Source organism: Odocoileus virginianus, chromosome 10 (genome assembly GCF_023699985.2).
Source record: "Odocoileus virginianus isolate 20LAN1187 ecotype Illinois chromosome 10, Ovbor_1.2, whole genome shotgun sequence".
In the NCBI taxonomy this organism is placed as follows: Eukaryota; Metazoa; Chordata; class Mammalia; order Artiodactyla; family Cervidae; genus Odocoileus; species Odocoileus virginianus.
Window position 1 is genome coordinate 72,348,634 of NC_069683.1, and position 22,392 is coordinate 72,371,025.

General features: G+C 38.4%; 1 protein-coding gene across 7 annotated transcripts in view; it reads left to right on the forward strand.

Moving 5' to 3' along the window:
* Positions 1 to 22,392, forward strand: part of GRIA4 (glutamate ionotropic receptor AMPA type subunit 4) — a 639,355-nt gene that overhangs the window by 441,131 nt on the left and 175,832 nt on the right. For all 7 annotated transcript variants that reach the window (XM_070473691.1, XM_070473688.1, XM_070473690.1 and 4 more), the window contains exon 5: positions 4,219 to 4,403. In XM_070473691.1, coding sequence (XP_070329792.1) covers positions 4,219 to 4,403 — 185 coding nt within the window. The remainder of the gene's footprint in view (positions 1 to 4,218; positions 4,404 to 22,392) is intronic.

Consider the following 22,392-nt stretch of genomic DNA (forward strand, 5'->3'; position numbering starts at 1 on the left):
TATTTCATTTGGCAGAATATCAGGTAATTCATATTCCAAATTTTATCTCATCATCAGTTCCATGTGTTGATACTAATTGAACATCTTTAATGTTTGAAGCTCTGGCTTGTAGAAAATATACCCAAAAATCAAAATCCTTAAATCTTAGAGACTCATATAAAAATTAGAAAACTGAGAAAAGGTGTTCTTATCCAGAAAATGCTTTGTACTCATCTTAAATCTTCACTTTTAGTCCACCCAGCTCTTCAATCTAACTATAGGGAGCAAGTTCAGTTCAGTCACTCAGTCGTGTCTGACTGTTTTTGAATTCATGGACTTGCAGCACACCAGGCTTCCCTGTCCATCACCAACACACAGAGCCCCCTCAAGCTCATGTCCATCGAGTCGGTGATGCCCTCCAGCCGTCTCATCCTGTTTCCTCTACTCCTTCCTTCAGTCTTTCCCAGCCACGGGGTCTTTTCCAATGAGTCAGTTCTGGGGACCATCTGTTGGCCAAAGTATAGGACCTTCAGCTTCAGCATCAGTCCTTCCAATGAATATTCAGGACTGATTTCCTTTAAGATTGACTGGCTTGATTTCCTTGCAGAAGACTCTCAAGAGTCTTCTCCAACAGCACAGTTTAAAAGCATCAGTTCTTTAGCACTCAATTTTATCTATGATCCAACTCTCACATACATATAACTACTAGAAAACCCATAGCTTTTACTATACGGACTTTCTCTCTTCTTTTTCATATGCTGTCTAGGTTTGTCATAGCTTTTTTTCTAAGGAGCAAGCATCATTTAACTTCTTGGCTACAGCCACTGTTTGCACTGATTTGGGGCCAAAATAAAGTCTGTCACTGTTTCCAGTGGTTCCTCTTCGATTTGCCATGAAATGATGGGACCAGATGCCACTTTTTTGAATGTTGAGTTTGAAGCCATCTTTATCACTCTCCTCTTTCACTTTGACCAAGAGGCTCTTTAGTTCCTCTTCACTTTCAGCCATTAGGGTGGTGTCATCTGCATATCTGAGGTTATTGATTTTTCTTCCTGCAATCTTGATTCCAGCTTTTACTTCATCAAGCCTGGCATTTCACATAATGTATCTGCATGTAAGTTAAATAAGCAAGATGACAATACACACCTTTCATGTACTCCATTCTGAAATTGGAACCAGTCCATTGTCCCACATCCAGTTCTAACTGTTGCTTCTTGACCTACATACAGGTTTCTCAGGAGGCAGGTAAGGTAGTCTGGTATTCCTATCTCTTTAAGAATTTTCCATTTTTTGTGATCCACATAGTCAAAGACTTTAGCATAGTCAATGAAACAGATGTAGATGATTTTTTTTTAATTCTCTTGCTTTTTTGCCAATGAATGCTGGCAATTTGATCTCTGGTTCCTCTGCCTTTTCTAAATCCAGCTTGAACATCTGGAAGTTCTCAGTTCACATACTGTTGAAGCCTTTCTTGGAGAACTTTAAGCATTACTTTGCTAGTGTGTGGGATGAGTGCAATTTTGTGGTAGTCTGAACATTGCCTTTCTTTGGGGTTGGAATGAAAACTGACCTTTTCCAATCCTGTGGCCCCTGATGAGTTTTCCAAGTTTGCTATCATATTGAGTGCAGCACTTTCACAGCATCATCTTTTAGGATTTGAAATAGCTCAGCTGGAATTCCATCACCTTCACTAGCTTGTTCACAGTGATGCTTTGAAGGGAGCAAGGGAGGAAGAAACTATAAGATACTGTAACTGGCATAGAATAAGCTCAAATAAGAATTATACCTTTTTAAAGGCTTATGCTTACCTTTAAGAAGCATAAGTACCACCTTACCTGCCTCCTAAGAAATCAGTACGCAGGTCAAGAAGCAACAGTTAGAACCAGACATGGAACAAAGGACTGGTTCCAAATTGGGAAAAGAGTATGTCAAGTCTGTATATTGTCATCTTGCTTATTTAATTTATATACAGAGGACATCATGTGAAATGGTGGGATGGTAGAAGCACAAGGTGGAATCAAGTTTGTTGGGAGAAATACCAATAACCTCAGGTATGCAGATGACACCACCCTTATGGTAGAAAGTGAAGAGGAACTAAAGAGCTTCTTGATGAAAGTGGAAGAGGACAGTGAAAAGGATGGCTTAAAACTCAACATTCAAAAAACAAAGATCATGGCATCTGGTCCCATCACTTCATGGCAAATTGGTGGGGAACCAATGGAAACAGTGGCAGACTTTCTTTTGGGGGGCTCCAAAATCATTGCAGATGGTGACTACAGCCATGAAATTAAAAGATGCTTGCTCCTTAGAAGAAAAGGTATGACACACCTAGAGAGCATATTAAAAAGCAGAGACATTACTTTGCCAACAAAGTTCTGTATAGTCAAAGCTATGATTTTTCCAGTAGTCCTGAACTGATTTGAGAGTTGCACCGTAAAAAAGGCTGAGCATTGAATATTTGATGCTTTTGAACTGTGGTGTTGGAGAAGACTCTTGAGAGTCCCTTGGACTGCAAGGTGATCCAACCAGTCCATTCTAAAGGAGATCAGTCCTGAATATCATTGGAAGGACTGATGCTGAAGCTGAAGCTCCAATACCTGGGCCACCTGATGTGAAGACCTGACTCATTGGAAAAGACCCTGATGCTGGGAAAGATTAAAGCCCAGAGGAGAATGGGACAACAGAGGATAAGATGGTTAGATGGCATTATTGACTCGATGAACATGAATTTGAGCAAGGTCTGGGAGTTTCTTATGGACAGGGAAGCCTGGTGTGCTGCAGTCCATGTGGTCCCAACGAGTCAGACACCACTGAGTGACTGAACAACAACAAAAAGTCTTATGCCAAAAGCTATACATAGATTCAAAGTTTCATTTCCTTTTTTTTTTTTTTTTTTTTCCACATTCCACTTCAAAACAGAGCTGGAAAAGGCAAGATTTCACGGCAATATTAACATGAAGAAATATTCTAAAGGCTGGTTTCATGAATCTGACCCTTCTTCCTTTACCAAGATATTAAGATCCATACTTCTCCTCCATATGGAGAGAGATCTGGATCAAGAATAAAGACCATTCCACCCCCTGGAAGGCTGTCTCCAGCTAATAAACACTCTTTCCTCAGCAATCTTAGAGGTACCTTCTCAACCTTCAAGACCCAATTCAAATTGTTTCTTCTCAGGGCATTTTCCTTTGTCTCATCAAGGCAGATTTAACCAAACTTTCCCTTGGGCCAAAATTTTTCCTTGCCTGCAGCAATCATTACAGTTTTAAACTAAGTTGCCTTTTTTTTTCCTTTTTGTAATTGAATGTCTTTTTCTTCTACTAGATTATGAGTTTAAGAGGCCATTCCTTCACCTGGCTTTCATTCAGTTCTCTCCCTCCCCCGCAGTCCACTTAATTCCCCTGTCAAGACAGAAAGAGTTAAATAATGCTTCCTCAACTTATAATAATGGGTCTTCAATAAATACTGTTGTAATGTTTATTTTATAACTTACCTTCCACAGTTAACCCAAAAATGTTATTACTTGTTCAAGAGGGGAGTCAATACAGATGTTCAAAATTAATTCTGTTGAGTGAGTAAAATTAGCATAGATTTTTGAAATTGTTCTTGACTACAGAGTTTACTAGATTTTATTTTAGGTTTATCTCATCAAAAATGTCTCCAAAGCAATATCTTTGGTAGAAGAATTTTGAGAACTTTTTCAAGGTATGATTTGATACTTCATTCAAGCAATATTTTTTAAGGAATGTTTATTCAGTAGAGGGAATTTGAGAGCGCTTACTCAAGGTATGATGCTGTTACTTCATTTCAGGCAATATTTTTAAGGAATGTCTTTGTCCTGAATAAAGAAATTAAAGAGGTTTCCTCGGCAGCTCATAGATAAAAGACTCTGCCTGCAATACAGGAGCCACAGGAGATGAGGATTCTATCCCTGGGTGAGGAAGATCCCCTGGAGGAGGGCATGGCAACCCACTCCAGTATTCTTGCCCGGAGAGTCCCATGTATAGAGGAGCCTTGTGAGCTACAGTATATAGGGTTGCGAAGAGTTGGACGCGACTGAAGTAACTTAGCACACACACATGCAAAGAAAGGGAAAATGAATGATTCAGAAATAACTACTCGTGTTTTTCAATTTCTAAGAATTCATTTTAATACAAAAATAATGATGTAGACTCCGTGCCTGTATAAGTTATTTAAGGGCATGTTTTTAGTAAGCACTCTGAATTTTTTCCCCACTAGGATACTCGATACTTCAAGCTATTATGGAAAAAGCAGGACAAAATGGTTGGCACGTCAGCGCTATATGTGTGGAAAATTTTAACGATGTCAACTATAGGCAACTTTTAGAAGAACTTGATAGAAGACAAGAGAAGAAATTTGTAATAGACTGTGAAATAGAGAGGCTTCAAAACATATTAGAACAGGTAAGTGTTGGATTTTATGTTGTTATTATTAATCTAGATCTTCTACAAATATGGTTGACCTTTTTTGGTCCATAAATATGTTCTCTCACTCATTTAGTCAAAGTGTGAAGTTTGGGAGTTTTTGCTCCATGATCTATTTATTTCTAATATTAAGTCATGGGGCTTCCCAGGTAGCTCAGTGGTGAAGAACCCACCTGTCAATGCAAGAGACATAAGAAATGTGGAATCATTCCGAGGGGTGGGAAAAGATCTCCTTGAGGAGGGAATGGCAACCCATTCCAGTATTCTTGCCAAAAGAATTCCATGGACAGAGGAGCCTGGCTAGCTACAGTCCATGGGGTCACAAAGAGTTGGACACAACTTAGTGACTGAGCACACACACAGGCAAGACTAAATCATAATTTTTTAACACCAAAGGCCGTTTTGGTTCTCAATGTACTTAGAAGCACTATTTATCATACATTTTTAAGCTGTACAATAGAAAGGACTTTTCATGACTCAAGAGCTCTTGATCTCCTATTTTCATAAACACTAATTCTAAAGATAAATGCTTTCTAGAATATTACAAAATGTGGCTCTGTACTTTTTATAACCTTTAGAGAACTAGCTATGTGAGAAATATCCAAATGAATTATAAAGCAAATAAATAAAAGAAAATTAAGTGACATACTGTGTGTATTTTCTTCTAAATATTTTAAGTAAATACATTACCACTATAGTGAAGATGGTTTTCAAATCTTCTCGCAAGGAAGAATCCTTTAATAAAGATTTTCAGTGCTTTTTTATTTGATTTAAAGCATACAGGAAAAGGTAAAATTGAACTCTGTCATTGCGTTAAATGATAGAAAAATATCATCAAATAAGGGATAATACTTGCTCCTAATCCTGTATATCATGATAAAGCTTTAAAGGCTGTATTTGGCCAAAATTGCAGTGAATGAATGCCATCTAGTGGTTTTATAAATGTTTGCTCATATTTACCTACAATATGTTAGTCTTGCTAAACAATATTGTAGCACATTTCATTGGTTAGTTTGCTACATACAGTGTATTTGCATAAAATGATTTGATTTGATTCCTATGATTTGATTCATAGTAATAACTTACCAATTTGGAAGTTTATTTATAAGAACAACTTAAGTACTCAATTTTACAAATCAAAACCAAGACATGTTTCAAAGATTTCTCCTCAATATCTGGGGACACTAAACTAGATGCCATAAGTTTCTTTCTTCAACAATAATTAGCATTTGTAAAAGTCAAAAGCAAAAAAGCATGTAGAATTTATTTTAAAGTTCTTTGAAGCCAGACCATACTGTAAGAAAAAAATAACAGTATTCTCCACCTGTTACCGTTTTATAGAAGAAGGGAGAAAAAATAACAGTTGATTGATGAATTGCTATTATTCTATTAGAAAATGTTAATTTTAACCTTCATATCACTCAGGTTTATTCCTCAGGGAGTCCAAGAAATCATTAAGGTTGTAATTACATATAGTATATGAAAGTTTTAGTATGCATTTATGGAATTCAAGAAATAAGGTTACCTCCTCTTTTGAGCAAGACCTAGTCACTTCAGCTCAAACTCCCATTTCTTCCTTCTCCCACTTCACTCCTATGCTGAGAGTTTAAGTTGTTTGACATGAATAACTGAAACTTTGTAAATAACTCTTCACAAATCCTACAGGACAGTCAATTGTAAGAACTTCAGGGATTACCAAGTTCCTGTCAGTTGGTGAATAAGGCTCAGGCCCTCTAGTTGCTAAAAGACTTGTGCTATGAAAGACCATATCTGGAAAAGGCAATTGAGTGCCTAGAGCATACTGACCCATTTCAGAGGCTTGACAGGTTTCTAAGAAGAAAATCAGCACACCCAGGGGCTATGGATAATTGTTGAATAAATAAAGTTAAATAAACGCTTGCTAAGGAAACCAGGCATCTTATTTTTGTCACAGTTTCAAAGAAATTAATTTTTTCCAGCTTTATTGAGATATGATTAACATACAAGAGAAATACATTATACTTTGATACACAAATATATTATGAAATGATTACCACAGTAGGGTTAACTAACACCTCCATCGTGTGCTGAAATCTGTTGCTCAGTCTTGTCTGACTCTGTGACTGTGTGGACTGTGGCTCACCAGTCTCCTCTGTCCATGGAATTTTCCAGGCAAGAATACTGTAGTGTGGTTGCCATTTCCTCCTCCAGCACTTCACATAATGACTTTTTTCTTCTTGCATACCTTTGATGACTACACAAACTCTACAAATTTTTAAGATCTATTTTCTTAGCAACTTCTGAGCATATGATACAGTGTTGTTAACTATAGTTACCAAGCTGTGCATCAGATACCCAAAACATAGAAAAGTTGAGTGTTTACCATTATCAACTCTATTTTAATTATTCCAGAATTCTAAGAGTTATTATTTTTACTATGCATGCACATTAATAATGAGACTATTAACAAATCTTTGTCTCTTTAAAATACCACTCAAACATAAATCTCATAAATTGTAACAAAGTCCACTCTAGTGTAAGAATACATTATATGTTCTTAATTGTCCTATAAAATTTCTCCCCCAAGAAAAGCTGTTCCTATCCTGAACATTTTTTTTCACTGTCTATATTTTAATTCTTGTGGCTCTAAGCAAAATCACTTTTAACGTCTCTTGATTTCATTTCTGATTCATATAAAAACAAAAGCTAAACCAAACTTTGTCAGGAATTTGTACATGCACTTCAATAACTCTATTTCAACATCCTCTTTAGTAAAATAATAGAAAAAAGTTTCAGAGAATCAAGCATTCTTTTTTACAAAATAAAATGCTAAATAATCTTGATCAGAAAAGTGTCTCTGAGTTTTTTCTATTAAAATATAAATGATTTTCAGGTATACAACTTAGTCAATATTTTCATAGATTATATTCCATTTAGAGTTATTATAAAATATCAACTATATTCCCTGCACTGTACAGCATATCTTTGAATCTTACTTACTCTATGCATAGTAAATGGTACCTCTTAATCCCCTACTCCTATCTTGTCACTCACCCCTTCCCTCTTCCTGTTGGTAACCATTAGTTATTTCTGTGTTTGTGAGTCTGTCTTGTTATGTCAATTTCTTTAATTTATTTCTTAAATTCAGCATATAAGTGATTATAAACAGTATTTGTCTTTCTCTGACTAATTTCACTAAGTAAAATACCCTCCAGTCCTATCCATGCTGTTATAAATGGCAATTTTTTGTTTCTTTATGGTTGAGTAATATTTCATGATATACCACATCCTCTTTATCCATTAACCTCTTATCCATTATCCATTATCCATTATCTGCTTTATCCATTATCCATTTGTTGTAGGAAGGGGGACCCCCTTCCAGGGCCCGAAGTTGGGCTCTTGTCTAACACTCGGAAAAGAATTGTCCGAGGAGACACGTGCTGACAGAGCAAGAGATTTTATTGGGAAGGGCACCCAGGTGGAGAGCAAGAGGTAAGGGAACCCAGGAGAACTGCTCTGCCACGTGGCTCACAGTCTTGGGTTTTATGGTGATGGGATTAGTTTCCGGGTGGTCTTTGGCCAATCATTCTAAATCAGAGTCTTTCCTGGTGGCGCACGCATCGCTCAGCCAAGATGGATGCTAGCAAGAGAGATTCTGGGAAGTGGACGGGCAGGTAGTGTCTCCTCTAGACATTTCCCGAACTCTTCTGGCTGGTGGTGGCTTATTAGTTCCGTATTCCTTATCAGGATCTCCTGCCATAAAACAACTCATGCAAATGGTTACTATGGTGCCTGGCCAGGCTCGGCGGTTTCAATCAGTGTGCTTCCCCTAACAACGCCCCCCTGAGAGACTTCATACTCAAGATGCTTCTTGGGAATTGGGGCGGAGGTCTCTTTCTTCTGTAACTTCTTCCTACTGTGTCTGGGCGTAGGCCTGCCTAGCAGAGCAGAAGTCTCTCTCTACCTGATCTAAGTTGGGGTGTTCTATATTTGAAACCAGCTCCCACCCTTGTAGTAACATCAATTTGGCCTGGAACTGCTGGAGTCTGCTGGAGATAAACTTTGTAAGGAGTTGGAGTATACAGGGGCCAAATAGGAGGCCTAATAGGATAGTTATCACTGGACCCATGAATGGTAAGAGCCAAGAAGGGAAAGAAGGAGAATGCCATACACCTGTTGAACTTAAATCCTGGATCTTTGTAGCCTGTCCCAAAAGCCCCTTGATATCTTCTTGGACCTGCCCAGACTGGTTATAATAAAAACAGCATTCTTCCTTTAGATATAGACAAGTGCCTCCCTGTCCTGCAGTCAATAAGTCTAGGGCCCGACGATTTTGTAGGACCATTGCGGCTAGGGAGTCTAACTAGGATTATAGGTATTGGAGGGTCCTCGCTGTTTTTTCTATGGATACAGCAGTGTCGGTAGAAAGCTGCTGAAGTTTATGTAAAGAAGTTCCCCCCACGGCAACTTCTGTTAAACCGGCAGTCAGTCCTAATGCCAGGAAAATAGGGGTAAGTATTACCGCACGATGTATCCTCTGGTTGGTATATACTGGTAAAGGCAAGGAGGTATTACTCCAGGCCAGATCTATGTGGGGCGTGACATACCCTAGGGAGCAAGTTCCTGACCAAAAAGGTGGTAGGGATAAATAAGCTCTATCCCCACATATGAAATAGACACCATGACTACGTTTAAGTTGGGCAGCAAAATGGGTTTGCCAAAGAGGAACAGGATTTCCATCTGCCTTACAACTGGAACACGCCATAATGGAACAGGGGCAGTACTTTAGCAGCTGGGAGGAGACTGTCACTCCACTTGCTGCAAAACCGGCAGCAGTGAGGGCATTTAGGAACGGATTTAAGTGTTGTGAGGCATCCTGGGTTTGGTCCTCAAGGTAGAGAGTATTTCGTTTGGGCTCCCACCATAGGGTTAGGTTTTTAGGGGTGGGTACCCCTACAATGGAATAACAGGGGTCAGAGTTGCCCGTCCGGTTTAGAAACCAGGATGAATGGGTGTGGTTCTTTGGTCGTCCAGAACAGAACATGGATTTTCGAGACTGGTTAATGGCATCTGAGGAGAGCCTCATGTTCGGGGATAGGTATACTGTGTCGGTTCTGCCAGAACCTCTAGTTCCCAAACTTTGGGCTAAATCGTAATGCCCTAGTGAAATTTCTAGGTCCCGGTTTTTCCCATAAGTTTCAACAGTGAAGGTCACCCCACATTATGAGTTATCTAGATTTCCCACTGACACCCCTGTTAGGGAGTGACTTTTTAGACAGATAGGGAAGGTCACTTGGGGGATGTTAGTCAAGAGAGAAAATAAGGGCTCAGGTGGGATTGCAGATGTCATCGAGGGGGTAAATAGAGACAGTTGTTGCTGGTACCAAGGCATGAAGTTTTTTCCCCTTTTTCCCAAAAGGCCATACTACGACCAGATGGGGTGCACTGAGTAACAGCCCGTAGCTCAGCTGGAAGGGTGGGCCATTGATACCCTGGGATAGGTTGGACATACCCCCCAACTTCTGCCATTAATGCAGATCCAGCACGGGCTGGTTAGGTTGAGTTGAGAAGCAGTGTGGTTTGCAAGTGTATATGCCTCGTTTAGGGAGAGATCAATAGCCATCCAGGGAGATATGATTAGAAAGAGGAAGAACATCATATGATGCATTTTACTTATCTGAGGGAGAGTTGATGGGGTTCCGCTTGAACAAGAGCCTGAGATCTTCAAAATGTTCACAGGAATAGCTGTCCTCTGGCTTTGGAGTCTCAGTTTCTGTCTCCCCCTTCTGTAGGCCATAGGGTTTTATTCTAGAATTGTGGACCCAGGCAGATAGACCCTTCACTTTTACGGTAGTTGAAGTCACTAGAACAACCTGATATGGCCCTGTCCATTTCTCGGACAGCTGGTTTGGACTCCCTTTTTCTTGCCAGGTCTTTACTAATACTTGATCCCCTGGCTCTACCTGGGGATTTTTCAAGTCTTCCTGTGATTTAGGGAGGATCTGTTCTCCATACCGTTGGAGTTCTTGTTGAAACCTTCCCAGGTCAATTATATGTTTTAAGAGTGTATTGGCATCCTCATCAAAAAACAAATCAGAAATTAAGAATGGACGTCCATATATCATTTCAAAAGGACTTAACAATAGTGGCCGTTTGTGGGATGTCCGTACCCTCATGAGGGCTATGGGTAGCATATGTGTCCACTTATTATGTGTTTCTTGACATAGCTTAGCCAGAGCCCTTTTAAGAGTCTGGTTGGCTCTCTCCACCTTTCCTGAAGCTTGAGGCCTCCAGGATGAGTGGAACCGGTATTTTATGCCTAAGCATGTGGCTAGGTTCTGGGATATTGTGGCTGTAAATGAGGGCCCATTGTCACTCTGAAGTGACCGAGCAGCCCAAACCTAGGCACTATCTCTTTCAGCAGAGATTTACAGACTTCTGTAGCTCTCTCTGTCTTAGTAGGGAACGCTTCGATCCATCCTGTGAATGTGTCAATGAAGACTAGCAAAGAAGAAAACCCTTGGGTCTTTGCATGGCTGTAAAATCTACTTGCCAGTCCTCTCCTGGGTACGATCCCTGATGTTAGACAGGTTTAATTAGAGGAGGTGGCAAGGGTCTGGTTTTTGGATTATTTCTTAGACAGGTATCACAATTCTGTGTGACCTGTCTAACAACCTTAGCTAACTGGGGATGGCAGAGAATAGACTTAAGCAAGATTTCTAGATTATCTCTTCCAAAATGGGCGCTCTTATGTAAGGAGTTAGTAATTTTCCAAACCTGAGAATCGGGGGGTATTATTTGGGCCTGATCAGTCTGAAACCACCCATGTGACCCAATCTCTCAGCCCTGCTCAGCATATCGGGAATGTTCCTCTGGGGTATAATCTGGAGTCAAGGTTTCCTTGGGGAAAAGGGGGCAGATAGCAGTGGCAGAGGTAGCTTCCCTGGCAGCTCGTCTTGCCTCTTGATCAGCTTTCCTATTTCCCTGGGCCTCTTTTTCTTGCCCCTTTTGGTGACTCTTGCAGTGGATGACAGGTAATTTTGCAGGAAGTTTGACTGCCTCCAGGAGCCTGAGAATGAGCTCTTTGTGTTTAATAGGAGAGCTTCGGGCACTGAGCATCCCTCTTCTTTTCCAAATTGCTGCATGGGCATGCAGAATGAGGAAAGCATACTTAGAGTCTATATACATATTAATCCTCTTTCCTTCTCCTAACTCCTTCTCCCTCTTGTCAGGGCAAAAAGTTCAGCTTTCTGGGCTGAGGTGTCTGGGGGAAGAGACCCACTTTCCTTAGTTTCTTCTAGGCTCACTACAGCATATCCTGCTTTCCTCTCTCCTTTTTCTACAAAACTGCTGCCATCTGTGTACCAATTTTCCTCTGGGTCAGATAAAGGTGTCTCTGATAGGTCCGGGCGAGAAGAGTATAACTCGTCTATGATTTGTATGCATTGGTGATCCAGAGGGGAAGTAGGGGGATCTGGCAGTAAGGTTGCTGGATTTAAAGTCTGGCAGACCCTCAACTTTATTTCTGGAGTGTCAAGGAGGAGTGCTTGGTATTGGGTGATCCTTCCCCCTGTCATCCACCTGTCCCCTTTAGTTTCCAAGACTGCTTGCACCTGATGAGGCGTATACACTGTGGTGGGCTGACTCAGGGTCAGCTTAGATACCTCCTTAACCATAAGAGTGGTGGTTGCTACTGCCCGGAGGCAAGTGGGCCACCCTCTGGCCACCTCGTCTAGTTGTTTTGAGAGATAAGCCACGGGTTGTAATACAGGCCCCATCATCTGTCCTAACATCCCAAGAGCAGTTCCTATCCTTTCAGAAACAGAGTCTAAAAGGCGTCTCCAGGCTTGGGAGGCCTAAAGCTGGGACTGTAGTGATAGACTCTTTTAGGGCATTAAAGGCCACCTTGCAGGTCTCATCCCAGTCGAGTGGCTCTTCCTCTTTCCCCCTTAGCTTTTCATATAGGGGTCTGGCCAGATTGCCATAATTAGGAATCCAGACCCTGCAAAACCCACTCATTCCTAAATATCCCCTAAGCTGTTTTTTTTGTTTGGGGGTACAGGGTATTTAAGATGAAGGATTTCCTCTCGGTGTCAAGCATTCTTTTTCCTTCCGTAATTATAAATCCAAGGTATTTTACTTGGGTTAAGCTAATCTGAGCCTTCTTGGGGGATACTCGATAACCCTTTCCATATAGGAAATTTAGAGTTTTAATAGTGTCCATTTGAGAGCTGGTAAAATCTGGACTAGCTATGAGCAAGTCATCCACATACTGTATTAGACTACTGTTTGTTAAAGTTAATTCCCTTAGTTCTGTCCCCAAGGAAGTCCCAAAGATATGAGGGCTATTCCTAGCAAGAGGGATTCTGGGAAGTGGACGGACAGGTAGTGTCTCCTCTCGACCTTTCCCGAACTCTTCCGGCTGGTGGTGGCTTATTAGTTCCGTATTCCTATCAGGATCTCCTGTCATAAAACAACTCATGCAAATGGTTACTATGGTGTCTGGCCAGGCTGGGCAGTTTCAATCAGTGTGCTTCCCCTAACACATTTATCCACTTAGATTACTTCTTTACCTTGGGTTTTGTAAATAATGCAACTATGAACTTTGAGGTACATATATCTTTTAAATTAGTTTTTACTTTCTTTGAATGTATACCCAGGAGTGGGATTCCTAACCAATATAGTAGTTCTGTCTTTTCATTTTTTAAAGAAACTTTTGTATTTATTTCCACAGTGGCAGCACCAATTAACATCCCCCCTAACAATGTAGTAGTGTTCCCTTTTCTTCATACCCTTGCCTATATTTGTTATTTGTTGGCTTTTGACAACAGTGGTCATTCTGACAGTTGTGAGGTACTATGCTATTGTGGTTTTTTATTTGCATTTGGCTAACATAGTGGCGTTGAGCATCTTTTCATGTGACTGTTGGCCATTTCCATCAAAAAAGAAAAATGTTAATTCAGGCCTTCTGCCAATGTTTTAATCAGATTTTTTTTTTAATCTTAAGTTCTATGTGTTGGTTATATATTTGGGATATTAATACTTTTTCACTCATATCATTTGTTAGTAATTATTCTCAAGTTGTCTTTCTATCTTGTCAATGGTTTCCTTCACTATGAAAAAGCTTTTAAGTTTGATAAGGTCCCATTTGTTTACTTTTGCTCGTTTCCTTTGTCTGAAAAGAATGGTCCAAAATATATTGCTATGATTTACATCAAAGATGGTGTTCTGAACGTTTTCTTCTAAGAGTTTTATGGTTTCCAGCCTTTAATACTTTCCAGTCTTTAATACTTTCTTTGTGTATATGGTCTGACAAAATGTTCTAATTTCATTCTTTTACGTGTAACTGTCCAGTTTTCCCAGCACGACTTGATGAAAAGACTGCCTTTTCTCCATTATATATTCTTGTATCTTTATTGTAGCTTAATTGACCATAGGTACATGGGTTTGTTTCTGGGGTCTTTAGTCTGTTCCATTGATCTATGTGTCTTTTTTGTGCCAGTACCATACTGTTTTGATGACTGTAGCTTTTTAGTATAATGATGCCGAGGAGTGTGATTACCTCCTGTTTTATTTTTTCTCGACTGTTTCAGCTATTCAGGATCTTTTTTGTTCCATGTAAATTTTTGGATTATTTGCTCTAGTTTTGTGAAAAATATCACTGCATTTTGGTAAGAATTGCATTAACTCTGTACTAAATCTCTAGGATGGCCATTAAAAAAAAAAAAAAAAAATGGCCAGAATCCCAGGGAATTTTCAATCTGCTTCCTTCCCATTTCCCCAAAACAAGCAGGTGTGTGTGCATTCTTCAAAAGTAAAATCTCAGTTTCTTACAACCATATCTTAAGTCCAACTAGTTTTCAAACCAGCTAAAGTGACTTGTCTTCTCAATGTAAGACCCCAGGAATGAGGTGTTCAATGTGTAGTTCAAACCCTGATTTCTTTTTTTTTTTTAATTTTTAATTTTTTTTTTATTAGTTGGAGGCTAATTACTTTACAATATTGTGGTGGTTTTTGTCATACATTGACAAGAATCAGCCATGGTTTTACATGTATTCCCCATCCTGATCCCCCCTCCCACCTCCCTCTCCGCCTGATCCCTCTGGGTCTTCCCAGTGCACCAGGTCCACGCACTTGTCTCATGCATCCAACCTGGGCTGGTGATGTGTTTCACCCTAGATAATATACATGTTTTGATGCTGTTCTCTTGAAACATCCCACCCTCGCCTTCTCCCACAGAGTCCAAAAGTCTGTTCTATACATCTGTGTCTCTTTTTCTGTTTTGCATATAGGGTCAAACCCTGATTTCTTTGCTTCCTTTCTTACCTATCTCTGTCTGGGTTTTTCTTACAATCTTGCTTATGGAAGAGCTTTCTGCCAGTTTCCAATTTGTTTACAGCTAGAGTTGCTCCACATGCAGATATATTGTTGATGTGTTTGTGGGAGTAGGTGAGCTCAAAGTCCTCCTTCTCTTCCATCTTTTTTTCCCTTAAAAAAAAAAAAAAAAAGGCTTTGACAAGTTAGCCCTTTCTCAGATGGAGAAATTAATATAATAAGGATAAGAGAATGTGTTATTAAATTTCTAGAAGGATAGGCACACTTCATATTGTGGTGGCAGGCTGTCAATAATTACTTCATTGACATTTTAATTTGTGCCAACTTTCAAAAACATGATGGAAATACCTCAAAATTTTCTTTCAAAATACATTAATAAACAACTATTTTGGAAGCATTTTATCTTCTGTACACTTTTCCAAATTATTTTTATGCTATGAACTAATTAGTTCTCATAAATATCTGATAGTTAAAATAGCACTTAGCTATACATTCATTCAAATATCTCAAAACATGAGCTTCAAAACAAATATTTGAAAATTAGCTTTAAAGATATATTGATTTTTCCACTCTTAATAGACACACAATAGGAGAAAAAATGAAAGAATTTATATATGAATAAGTATCACCCACTGAGCTGTAAGAAATATAAAATAGAGAGATTTTATATATTACATATCTATAAATATATAAAAATATATTAAAAATCCTATAAAAGTAGAAATATACTTCAATAAAAACTACCAAGTTAGGTTTATTGTATTGTTTGTATCATAATCCCAGCAAAACAAATTGCATTATTGTCTCTCTGAATCCCACAGCAATTTGGTTTACTCATAAAGTTAAAAATAGTTTTTTGGTATTTGTTGAATTTGTGATTAATTAATGATAGAAAGTTTCAATTTTTACTTATAATAGTATACAATTTTGAACACTAACACTACTCATTATTTATCTTAGTTTATCAATTGTTTTATGGCATAGCTTAATATGACAATATTATATAGTCATATTATATTATATAATATAGGAGCTTACTATAACTCCTTATTGCCAAATTCACACTTAAATTGAAGAAAGTAGGGAAAACCATTAGGCCTTTCTGGTATACAGTGCAAGTGACAAGTAGATTCAAGGGATTAGATCTGATAGACAGAATGCCTGAAAAACTATGGACAGAGGTAAATGAGGTAAATGACACCGTACAGGAGTTGGTGATCAAAAACATTCCCAAGGAAAAGAAATTCAGGAATGCAAAATGGCTGTCTGAGGAAGCCTTACAAATAGCTGCAAAAATAAGAGGTGAAAGGCAGAGGACAAAAGGAAAGACATATCCATTTGAATGCAGAGTTCCAAAGACTAACAAGGAGAGATAACAAAGTCTTCCTAAGAGAACGGTGCAGAGAAATAGAGGAAAACAATGGAATGGGAAAGACGTAGAGATCTCTTCAAGAAAATTAGGGATACCAAGGGAACATTTCATCAAAGGTGGGCACAATACTGGACAGAAATGGTATGGACCTAACAGAAGCAAAAGATATTAAGAAGAGATGGCAAGAATACACCAAAGAACTATACAAAAAAAAAAAAAAAAATGACCTTAATGACCCAGATAATCACGATGGTGTGATCACTCACGAAGAACCAAACAATGTGGAGTGTGAAGTCAAGTGGGCCTTAGGAAGCATTACTATGAACAAAGCTAGTGGAGGGTATGGAATTCCAGCTGAGCTATTTCAAATTCTAAAAGATGATGCTGTGAAAGTGCTGCAGTCAATATGCCAGCAAATTTGGAAAACTCAGCAGTGACCACAGGACTGGAATAAGTCAGTTTTCATTACAGTCCCAAAGAAAGGCAATGCCAAAGAATGTTCAAACTACAGCACAGTTGCACTCATTTCATATGCTAGCAGAGTAATGCTCAAAATTCTCTGAGCCAGGCTTCAACAGTACATGAACCAAGAATTTCCAAATGTTCAAGCTAGATTTAGAAAAGGCAGAGGAACCAGAGATCAAATTGCCAACATCTATTGGATCATAGAAAAAAAATCCAGAAAAACATCTACTCCTGCTTTACTGACTACGCCAAAGCCTTTGACTGTGTGGATCACAACAAACTGTGGGAAATTCTTAAAGAGATAGGAATACCAGACCACTTTACCTGCCTCCTGAGAAAGCTGTACGTAGGTCAAGAAACAACAGTTAGAAATGGAACAACAGGCTGATTCCAAATTGGGAAAGTGTCAAGGCTATATATGATCACCCTGCTTATTTAACTTATATGCAGAGTATGTCATGTGAAATGTCAGGCTGGGTGAAGCACAAGCTGGAATCAAGATAACTGAGAGAAATATAAACAACCTCAGATATGCAGATGACACCACCCTTATGGCAGGAAGTGAAGAGGAATTAAAGATCCTCTTGATGAAAGTGAAAGAGGAGAGTGGAAAAAAATGGCTTAAAAATCAGCATTCAAAAAATGAAGATCATGGCATCCAGTCCCATCACTTCATGGCAAATAGATGGGGAAACAGTGGAAACAGTGACAGACTTTCTTTTCTTGGATCCAAAATCACTGCAGATGGTGATGGCAGCTATGAAATTAAAAGACACTTGCTCCTTGGGGAAAAAAAGCTATGACAAACCGAGAGAGTGTATTAAAAAGCAAAGACATTACTTTTACAACAAAGATCCGTAGAGTCAAAGCTATGGGTTTTTTTCAGTAATCATGTATTTATGTGAGAACTGGACCATAAAGAAGGCTGAACACTGAAAAAATGATGGTTTGAATTGTGGACTTCAAGGATATCAAACCTAAAGGAGTCAATCCTAAAGGAAATCAGTCCTGAATATTCATTAGAAGGACTGACGGTGAAACTGAATCCAATACTTTGGCCATCTGATCAAAGAGCTGGCTCACTAGAAAAGACACTAATGTTGGGAAATATGGAAGGCAGGAGGAAAAGAGGACAACAGGGGACAAGACTGTTGGATGACATCACCTATTCAATGAACTTGAGTTTGAGCAAGCTCCAGGAGATAGTGAAGGACAGGGAAGCCTGGAGTGCAACCAGTCCATGGGGTCAACAGAGTCAGACATGACTAAGCAACTAAACAACAGCAATGTAACTTGAAATAAGTGAATTATTTTTATATCATATTTATATGAATATATTTTCATATATTATTTTATTTCTACACATATCCTTTGATTTTAAATTTTTAACTTAATTACTTGAAAAATTCCTAATAATTTATCTCATGCTTTATCAATCTTCTACCTCTTCCTTTGGTCTATTGACTTATATTCATGAAATTATGATGTTTACAAAAATGATGAATACTTTCATTTTCTGAGAGATGGATAAGAAATCCCCAATTGTTAATTTTTTTAATTAATTTATTTATTTTAATTGAAGGCTAATTACTTTACAACATTGTAGTAGTTTTTGCCATACATTGACATGAATCAGCCATGAGTGTATTTGTGTTCCTCATCATGAAGACCCTCCCACCTCCCTCCCCATCCCATCCTTCTGGGTCATCCTAGTGCACCAGCCTTGAGCTCCCTGTCTCATGCATTGAACCTGGACTGGCGATCTATTTCACATATGATAATATACATGTTTCAATGCTAATCTATAAAATCATCCCACCCTTGTCTCCCACAGAGTCCAAAAGTCTGTTCTTTACATCTGTGTCTCTTTTGCTGTCTCGTATATAGGGTCATCATTACCATCTTTCTGAATTCCACATATATGCATTAATATACTGTATTGGTGTTTTTCTTTCTGACTTACTTCACTCTGTATAATAGGCTCCAGTTTCACCCACCTTATTAGAACTGATTCAAATGCATTTCTTTTAATAGCTGAGTAATATTCCATTGTGTATATGTATCAAAGTTGTCTTATCCATTCATCTGCCGTTGGGCATCTAGGTTGATTCCATGTCCTGGCTATTGCAAACAGTACTGTGATGAAATTGGGGTACATGTATCTCTTTCAATTCTGGTTTCTTCGGTGTGTATGCCCAGCAGAGGGATTGCTGGGTCATATGGCAGTTTTATTTCCAGGATTTTAAGGAATCTCTTCTTTGTTCTCCATTGGAGAAGGAAACGCAACCCACTCCAGTATTCTTGCCTAGAGAATTCTGTGGACAGAGAAGCCTGGTGGACAGAGAAGCCTGGTGGACTGCTGTACATAGGGTCCCATACAGTCGGACACAACTGAAGTGACTTAACATGCATGCATGCATTGGATTAGGAAATGGCAACCCACTCCATATTCTTGCCTGGAGAATACCAGGAATGGAGGAGCCTGGAGGGCTGCCATCTATGGGGTAGCACAGAGCTGGACAAGACTGAAGCAGTGTAGCAGCAGCAACAGCTCTCTGTTCTCCATAGTGGTTGTACTAGTTTCCATTCCCACCAACAGTGTAAGAGGGTTCCCTTTTCTCCACCCCCTCTCCAGCATTTATTGTTTGTAGACTTTTTGATAGCAGCCATTCTCTCCGTCATGAGATGGTATCTCATTGTGGTTTTGACTTGCATTTCTCTGATAATGAGTGATATTGAGCATCTTTTCATGCATTTGTGTTTGTTAGCCATCTGTATGTCTTCTTTGGAGAAATGTCTGTTTAGTTCTTTAGCCCATTTTGTGATTGGGTCATTTATTTTTCTGGTATTGAGCTTCAGGTATTGCTTATACATTTTTTAGATTAATTCTTTGTCAGTTGCTTCATTTGCTATTATTTTCTCCAATTCTGAAGGCTGTCTTTTCACCTTGCTTATAGTTTCCCTCGTTATGCAAAAGCTGTTAAGTTTGATTAGGTCCCATTTGTTTATTTTTGCTTTTACTTCCACTACTCTGAGAGGTGGGTCATAGAGGATCCTGCTGTGATTTATGTCAGAGAGTGTTTTGCCTATGTTTTCCTCTAGGAGTTTTATAGTTTCTGGTCTTGCATTTATATCTTTAATCCATTTTGAGTTTATTTTTTGTGTATGGTGTTGGAAAGAGTTCTAGTTTCACCCTTTTACAAGTGATTGACCAGTTTTCCCAACACCACTTGTTAAAGAGATTGTTTTTTCTCCATTGTATATTCTTGCCTCCATTGTCAAAGATAAGATGTCCAGAGATGTGTGGATTTATCTCTAGGCTTTCTATTCCATTCCATTGATGTATATTTCTGTCTGTGCTAGTACCATACTGTCTTGATGACTGTAGCTTTGTAGAATAGTTTGAAGTCAGGCAGTTGATTCCTCTAGTTCCATTCTTCTTTCTCAAGATTGCTTTGGTTATTCGAAGTTTTTTGCATTTCCATGCAAATTGTGAAATTATTTGTTCTAGTTCTCTTAAAAAATAGCGTTGGTAGCTTGACAGGGATTGCATTGAATCCATAGATTGCTTTGGGTATTATACTCATTTTCACTATATTGGTTCTTCCGATCCATGAACGTGGTATATTTCTCCATCTATTACTGTCATTTTTCATTTTTCCATCAGTGTTTCACAGTTTTCTATATATAGGTCTTTTGTTTCTTTAGGTAGATTTATTCCTACGTTTGTTATTCTTTTCGTTGCAATAGTGAATGGAGTTGTTTCCTTAATTTCTCTTTCTGTTTTCTCATTGTTAGTGTTTATGAATGCATGGGATTTCTGTGTGTTAATTTTATATCCTGCAACTTTACTATATTCATTGATTAGCTCTAGTAATTTTCTGGTGGAGTTTTTAGGGTTTTCTATGCAGAGGATCTTGTCATCTGCAAACAGTGAGAGGTGTACTTCTTTTCCAATCTGGATTTCTTTTATTTCTTTTTCTGCTCTGATTGCTGTTGGTAAAACTTCCAAAATTATGTTGAATAGTAGTGGTGAGAGTGGGTACGCTTGCCTTGCTCCTGACTTTAGGGGAAATGCTTTCAATTTTACACCACTGAGGGTAATGTTTGCTGTGTTTGTCATATATAGCTTTTATTATGTTGAGGTATGTTCCTTCTATGCCTGCTTTCTGTAGAGTTTTTATCATAAATGGAAGTTGAATTTTGTCAAAGGATTTCTCTGAACCTCTTGAGATAATCATATGGTTTTTATCTTTCAATTTGTTAGTGTGGGGTATCACATTGATTGATTTGTGGATATTAGAGAATCCTTACATCCCTGGGATAAAGCCCACTTGGTCATATGATGTATGACATTTTAAATATGTTGTTGGATTCTGTTTGCTAGGATTTTGTTAAGGATTTTTACATCTATTTCATCAGTGATATTGGCCTGTAGTTTTCTTTTTTGTGGCACCTTTGTCTGGTTTTGGTATTAGGGTGATGGTGGCCTCATAGAATGAGTTTGGAAGTTTATCTTCCTCTGCAATTTTTTGGAAGAGTTTGAGTAGGATAGGTGTTAGCTCTTCTCTAAATTTTTGGTAGAATTCAGCTATGAAGCCGTCTGGTCCTGGGCTTTTGTTTGTTGGAAGATTTCTGCTTACAGTTTTGATTTCCATGTTTGTGATGGGTCTGCTAAGATTTTCTATTTCTTCCTGGTTCAGCTTTGTAAAGTTATGCTTTTCTAATATTCCATCCATTTCTTCCAAGTTGTCCATTTTATTGGCATATAGTTGCTGATATAATAGTCTCTTATGATCCTTTGTATTTCTGTGTTGTCTGTTGTGATTTCTCCATTTTCAGTTCTAATTTTGTTGATTTGATTTTTCTCCTTTTTTTTTTTTTTTCTGATGATTCTGGCTAATGGTTTGTCTATTTTATTTATCTTCTCAAAGAACCAGCTTTTAACATTGTTGACTTTTGCTATGGTCTCCATTGTTTCTTTTTCATTTATTTATGCCTTAATTTTTATGATTTCTTTCCTTCTACTAACCCTGGGGTTCTTCATTTCTTCTTTGTCTAGTCGCTTTAGGTGTGGGGTTAGGTTATTTCTTTGATTTTTCTCTTGTTTCTTGAGGTAAGCATGTATTGCTATGAACCTTCCCTTTAGCATGGCTTTTAATGAATCCCATAGATTTTGGGTTATTGTGATTTCATTTTCATTCGTTTCTATGCATATTTTGTTTCTTTTTTATTTCTTCTGTGATTTGTTGGTTATTCAGAAATGTGTTGTTTGACCTCTATATGTTTTTATTTTTAATAGTTTTTTTCCCCTGTAATTGACATCTAATCTTACCACATTGTGATCAGAAAAGATGCTTGTAATTATGTCATTTTTTTTTTTAATTTACCAAGGCTAGATTTATGACCCAGGATGTGATCTGTCCTGGAGAAGGTTCCATGTGCACTTGAGAAAAAGGTGAAATTCACTGTTTTGGATTGAAATGTCCTATAGATATACTTAGGTCTAACTGACTCATTGTATCATTTAAAGTTTGAGTTTCCTTGCTTATTTTCTGTTTAGCTGATCTATCCATAGGTGTGAGTGGAGCATTAAAGTCTCCCACTATTATTGTGTTACTGTTTTTTTTTTCTTTTTTTAAATTATTTTTATTAGAGGCTAATTACTTTACAATATTGTAGTGGTTTTTTACATTAATCAGCCATAGATTTACATGTGTTCCCCATCCCAATCCCCCCTCACACCTCCCTCTCCATCTCATCCCTCTGGGTCTTCCCAGTGGGAAGCCCTGAGCACTTGTCTCATGCATCCAACCT